This window comes from Leopardus geoffroyi, chromosome B2 (assembly GCF_018350155.1).
Source record: "Leopardus geoffroyi isolate Oge1 chromosome B2, O.geoffroyi_Oge1_pat1.0, whole genome shotgun sequence".
Taxonomy (NCBI): Eukaryota; Metazoa; Chordata; class Mammalia; order Carnivora; family Felidae; genus Leopardus; species Leopardus geoffroyi.
Window position 1 is genome coordinate 39,630,232 of NC_059332.1, and position 6,052 is coordinate 39,636,283.

General features: G+C 57.9%; 1 protein-coding gene across 3 annotated transcripts; it reads right to left on the bottom strand.

Moving 5' to 3' along the window:
* Window positions 1-1,248: 1,248 nt before the first annotated feature.
* Window positions 1,249-6,052, bottom strand: TREM2 (triggering receptor expressed on myeloid cells 2). 3 transcript variants are annotated; one of them, XM_045498137.1, is made up of 5 exons: window positions 5,808-6,009; window positions 4,031-4,381; window positions 2,554-2,644; window positions 1,651-1,844; window positions 1,260-1,549 (listed from the first exon to the last, which is right to left on the bottom strand). In XM_045498137.1, the coding sequence occupies exons 1-5, from the start codon at window positions 5,845-5,847 to the stop codon at window positions 1,533-1,535; spliced, it is 693 nt and encodes a 230-aa protein (XP_045354093.1). In that variant the 5' UTR covers window positions 5,848-6,009; the 3' UTR covers window positions 1,260-1,532. The 3 variants fall into 3 exon arrangements, with proteins under 3 accessions (XP_045354095.1, XP_045354093.1, XP_045354094.1); XM_045498139.1 differs by lacking the exon at window positions 1,651-1,844 and having other exon boundaries at window positions 1,249-1,549; window positions 5,808-6,051; XM_045498138.1 differs by lacking the exons at window positions 1,260-1,549; window positions 1,651-1,844 and adding an exon at window positions 1,851-2,351 and having other exon boundaries at window positions 5,808-6,052.

Consider the following 6,052-nt stretch of genomic DNA (forward strand, 5'->3'; position numbering starts at 1 on the left):
CAGTGCCTCGGGTCTGCGGGAAGGAGACCGGTGCCTGGGACACGATGAGAAAGCTTCACATGCGGCTGAGTCTAAGGGCCTGGGACACACAGCCCGGCCCAATATCTGCGGGGAGTGAGCCAGGCAGGGCTGGGCAAGACTGGCTCCGGGGAGTGATGTGTGCACATGAGGCTGGGCACGAGGGCTGCATCGGGGGTCCTTCCCAACAATCCGAAAGCCCATGGTGGGGGGCAAAGCTGCCACTTGTGGCTACGGCCACAGAGGGTCCCAGGCTCCCACTTCACAGAGGCCCAGGACAGAAAGCCTGAGGATGGGCTCCTCCCCCTGCAGCCCTCCCTGGGCAAGTCTGTGTCCCCACTACCCTCACTCGGGCCACAGTGGTGTGTGTGTGCCCCGGGGAGAGATGAGTCCCTCTGGCCTGGTCCTCTCCCCCTGATGTGGTTCTCCTGCGCAGGTTCCTTCTGTCGCCCTCTAAATTACATCATCCCTGTCCCTTGTGCACCCCCAGTGCGCCTAGCCCGGCTTCACTGGTCGTTTCCTCCTGGGCACTTTTGCCCTTCAGCATACCATCTGGCTGACTGACTTGTGTCTGTCTCCCTCCCCTCCCCCGGGTCCGGGGACCTTGTGTGAGCAGGAATCTTTGCCTGTTTGGTCCTCGCTTGTCTCCAGCGCTCAGAATGGTACCTGGCGCAGAACATATCCATTTTCTCATGAAATAAATGAGTCGGATGGAGCTAGAGGGAAGGGCAACGTGAACACGAAGCGAAATTTGCACTTCCAGGCTCTACTGGGGACTTGGGGTGACATCTTTCCCTCGCGAGCCTCAGTTTCCCTTCTGTGCAGTGAGGGGCTCAGACCAGTAGTTCCCGGCTCTGGTATGCTGCACTCCATGAGGCCAGCCGTGGGTGTTCCCCTGGAGGGGAAGTAACACGCGGAAAGCAGAGGTCTGGGGAAGCGAGTCGATGAGTCAGCTGGGCGTTAGATGGACTGATGGGTGGGGGTGGTGGGCTGCAATAATCCTCAGGAACTGACAGGTGGGAGGCAAATGGAGGAGAGGGGCAGCAGCCTGGATGCTAGAGAAATCCCAGACGAGGAGGCAGGATCCAGCAATTAGATCTAGGGAAGGGAGCGAGGAAAAGCAAAAGATGGGAAGTTTGGAGGCGGGGAGAACAGAGAGACGCGATAGCCTAAGACCCGAGGCCCCAAGGAGGCAGACCTCTTGTCTTTTCCTCGTCCAGATTCATTCTCCTAGCCTGGTAGCCAAAGAGAAGTCTTGGATTTATTTGTGAGAGTGTTTAATAACCAATGCCTACAAGTTGGTGAATGTCCTTCCCACTTCCCAGGTGTCCCCGCACACACACACACACACACACACACCTCTGTTTCCAGGGGCCAGGGGAAGCAGGGTGTGGGCAGGGTGACCTTTCGCCAAAGCAGAACCATGAGTCTTGGTGGCTGAGGGGCAGGTGCGCAGGCCAGGGTGGTCCCAGCAGACCTCTCCCGGGGCCTCTCTTCCCATGCCGGGTCTTCTCTCACGTGTCTCTCTGCCCTGCAACCGACCGCGTGCTCACACAGCCCCTCTGAGCCCCACCTCGCCACCCCTGCCCAGTCCCCCCCCCCCCCATCCACCACTGTGCTCTGGAAGCTCACCTGTTAGGGTCTGGAGCTGGTAACCTGGGTCACAGCTGCAGTCCAGCCCACCGGCCCGGGGCGTCCCCAGTTTCTGCCCATGCCAGGCCGCAGCCCAGAGAGCACTGGCTGCTAAAAGCTTGCCCAGAAACATGCAGGCCAGGAGGAAAAGGATGGGAGTGGGTGGAAAGGGGATATCCTCTTCTGAGAGACCCCTTGAAGACACAAGGAGGACATGAGGGAGACCTTGGGGTGGCCTACACACTGGAGTCTGCCCACCGAGAAGGACTGGGGAGATACCAGGTGCTTTCAGGGGCCTAGAATAGCTCCCCACCCAGCACCATCCCTGGCATGAGGCTTGAGGGAGCCTGTGGTCAGGAGACCTGAGTTCTAGGTACGGATCTACCTGCTGAGTGCATTTAAACACATCACCTTCCCTTGCTGGGCAGTTTCCTGCTGTGCATAATAGTATAGTCTGGGGTGTGTGTGTGTGTGTGTGTGTGTGTGCGCGCGCACATGTGCACTCCATGGTTATACTAACAGTATTTTAACACCAGTACACAGGAATGAACCAATCAGAGCTGATCCTACCAAAGGAGCAGGTATGGGGATGGGGTCCCAGTTTTGTCCTAAAACCCTTATTATTGCTGAATTGTGGGGATGTCCAAGGGTGGCCAGGGAAGGGATGGGAGGCTGACCATTCAGGAGTCTTGGAGCAGCAGCTATGTATAAAAAAAGAATTTCAGCATGTTAACAGCCGGCAGGGCCACACCAACACGCAATGGCTGGTCGGAGGGGCGTTCAGACAGATCATCTCCAGGCCCATTTTCATGCTCTAATTGTCTTGGGATTTGTAGCTCTAGGACCCCAGCCCCCATCCCATGCCTGGGCTCTGCAGGGTGGAAGTCTGCCCCACCTCTGTACCTGGACATGCTGCGTTCCACCTGGGCATCCTCGAAGCTCTTGGACTCTTCAGGGATCCAGAGACCTCCAGGGTCCAGGTGATCAAGGGGGTCTGTGGGAGACAGAGCCTATGAGCTTCTAGCCCCTCCTCCTTGAGGCAGCCAGCCACGGTGGGGAGCACCCGTCTGGATGCCACGAGGCCCCCTAGGCTCTGGCCTGGAGCGGATCAGGTCATTAACCTCTCTGAGCCTCAGTCTCCTCACCTGTTAAGTGGGGTGACAGTGTTGCAAGATTCAGGGAGATCATCCTGTATGATGGCTAAGTGCCGAAACTACAACTCCCAACCCCCAACACACGGGGTCTTTGGGAAGGTCAAATGGATGAATGGATGTATTTGTAAGTTCTGTATGAACTGTCAAGCTGTCTACACCAGCCATGGAGTATTATTATTATAATGTTATTTTCCTGCCACCCTCTTGGGAGTTGGCTTAGGCTTAGGCCCTAATAGGGCTGAAAATCTGTGTCTCCTTGGCCCCTACTGCCACCTCTGCATGTAAAAAAGTGGTGGCCATGGGGTTTGGGTCTAGGGCAAACCGGCTCCCCTCCCCTCCCCACCTTAGACCTTGGATGCATGGCTCATTTCCATCATAAGGGGCCATGTGGTGGGGGAGGATTTGAGAAGAGGGAGAGTCAGAAAGGGGACACGAACCCCCAGATTGGTTCTCCTTTGGGATACATAGCGTTCTGGAGACACAGGCAGAAGGCTTTCCTGGAGGGCATCCCTGTGCAAAGCCTGGGGCAGGGGGGACCCCCACTGCCACTCTGTGTCACCTGGCATGAGGATCCCAGGTCAGCTCAGCAGCAGGAGGCTGGGGTGTGGGCTGTCACTTACCCCCAAGCATGTTTAACTCTGTCGCCTCACTGATACGCCCTGGGAGCCCTGTGGGGGCAGCGGGACAAACATCATCATCTCCATTTAAAGATAAGGAAATGGAGGCCCGGAAAGACGAAGCGCATCACCCGGGGTCACAGGCAGTGTCCCTTCGTAGGGCTTGTTTTCTGTACCAGGTCAGTGCTTGATTTATGTTTGCAGGTCCTTTGGATAGTTGGGTGAGGGAGTAAACGAACCTCCCACCACTCACTCCTTAAGGACCCCTGTACCGTGTTCACATCCCAACGGGATGCCGAATGGATAAAGCTATGAGGAGAGGCAGGAGTGCAAGCAGCTCACTGGGTGCCTTGTGCAAATTAGAGCCCAGAATCCTTCCTGTAAGCGATGCAGGGAGTGCAGCCTGGAGGGGGGGCGCCAGGGCTGGAGTGCGGTCCCCTTGCGCAGTGAGTAACCTGCACGACCATCCACAGGGGCCCTCAAGTGGGAGGGCAAGATCTGCACCGTGGATTTCCCCAGGGTGGTCGAGAGGGCGGTCCTGGGCCCAGACCTTGGAGACACAGTCTCAGCCCAGGGGTGGCCTAGAGGGGCAGTCAGCCACCCACTCACCGGCCAGCACCTCCACCAGGACCTTCCTGAGGGTGTCGGCCTCATCACCATAGAGACTCTGGCACTGGTAGAGGCCGGCGTCGTGGGCTTGAAGATTCCGCAGCGTAATGGTGAGTGTGCCCCCCAGGGCATCATCCACGATGGCCGTGCTCCCATTCCACCTCTTCAGGAAAGACAGCAGCCACGAGCGGTGGGTGCTGACGACCCGCTGGCACGTGCCCTCTTCATCCAGCTGGCGGCACCAGGCTTTGCGTCTGCCCCAGTGCTTCAAGGAGTTGTAGGGGCAGGAGACCTGCAGGGACCGGCCCGCCATGCCCTGGAATACGGTGGTGTTGTGGGCTCGGCACAGCTCTGGGGAGGAGACATTCACTCACTCTTCGCTCATTCACCAAACGTTTATTGAACACCTACTGTGCGCAGTGAACAAGGAGACAGAAGTCTTGCCCTTAAGGAGCTCAGCTTCCTGTATAAGTTGGGAGAAGGGGCACGGTCCACCATGAAACCCAGGTCCCCAGTCCGGCTTTAACACCGTTGGACTTGCTGGGCATTTTTAAAGAACTGTCCCTCTCTGGACCTATTTCCAGAGACGTCGGCCTTGAAGTTACCTCCGGTTCTCTTCCGCCCATTTTATCCCTATCACATGGGACCAAGACTTCTCCTCCAGGCTCTCCGTCTCAAGGGAGCGGGGCCAGTGGCCCCCTCGGGTCTGGGCTGGATGCCCGCCTCCCTGCCCTGGCCATTCGTGCTCACTCTGCAGCGGCCCACGCGGGCCCTGGCCCTGCCATCTCCTCCTTCTGACCTTCAGTTCCCAGCTTCCCTATTTCTGTGGCTTTGTTCCCCTTTCAGGAGAGACTCATCTCAGAGCTATTTTGGGGGGAGACATGAGGCTGCTATTTTGGAGACCCGTCTTGGCGTGGGGGAGATAGGCTTAAAGCGTGGTCTATTGCCAGGGCAGGGGCTGCAGGGGGTATCATCCGGAGCCCTCTGCCTCGACTTCCCCTCTCTTGGTCCTCCCTTACGCCATCCGCAACCATATGGCAAAAGAGACTTGGAAGACAAGATTAGGGTGCAGGTGGCCTGCCTTTTGAAGCAGAGAGACCTGAGGGAAGAGGGAGGGGGCATCCCTCTGCCTCCAGGCAGCCCCCCATCGCCCCCCATACCACTCCCCGCTAAGAAGCCTCAGGAGCAGGGCTCAGCTGGGACAGCCCCTCTGCTCACCATGTTTGCCTGTTGCCCTAGGGGAGCAAGAGGCACCTTACCCCAATGAAAAGAGGTAGTTGTGTGCAAGAACCTGGGGTGTCAACCCCCCATCTCCCTTCCAGGCCTGAGGACAAGAGGACCTTCACGTCAGCACAAGATGTACATCCTCAGTTACGGGTTGTTTTCCTCCTCTCTTTCTTCCCTCCCACCCTGCCATTCCTCTGGGGCCAGTGGTGCCTCATCTTCGGGGCTCTTACCGGTGCCCCCCCAAACTTCCCCCAACTGCTACCTAGTGCCTGAGGTACCACCATCAGAATTCCTTCCTTTTCTTTGTGGCCAGAATCCAGCAGCCCCTCATACTCCCACGTGCGTGAAGAGTCAGACAGTGGGTTCTCCTCCCGGGGAGGAAGGGAGAGTATGAAGAATGCGGGGCGAGTGGGGAAAAGCAGGGTGCAGACCATGCCGAGGACGTCAGCCGCCTTTATAGTTGGGCCCAGGGCTGCCCGCCCACCCACCCACTGGATACTCAAGAAGGGGAAGGAGAGAAGGCCTGGCCAGCGGCAAGACGGGCTCCTACCTGTGACAGCCACCAGGATGAGCAGGCGGAGAGGCTCCATGTCAGGCTTCCCTGGTGGAAGGCAGACACAGGGGACCTTGTGCAAGATCTCGTCTTTCCCTTGAAGTGCGGAAAGGAGAGGGGCAGGCGCGTCGAGTGCTGCCCACAGGAACTGGGCTTTTAGGGATTGAGAAATAGTCAGGACTGGGGTCTGGTTTTATGATTCAGGGAGGGGGTGTGGGGTGGGGGAGGAAGGGAGAGGAGGG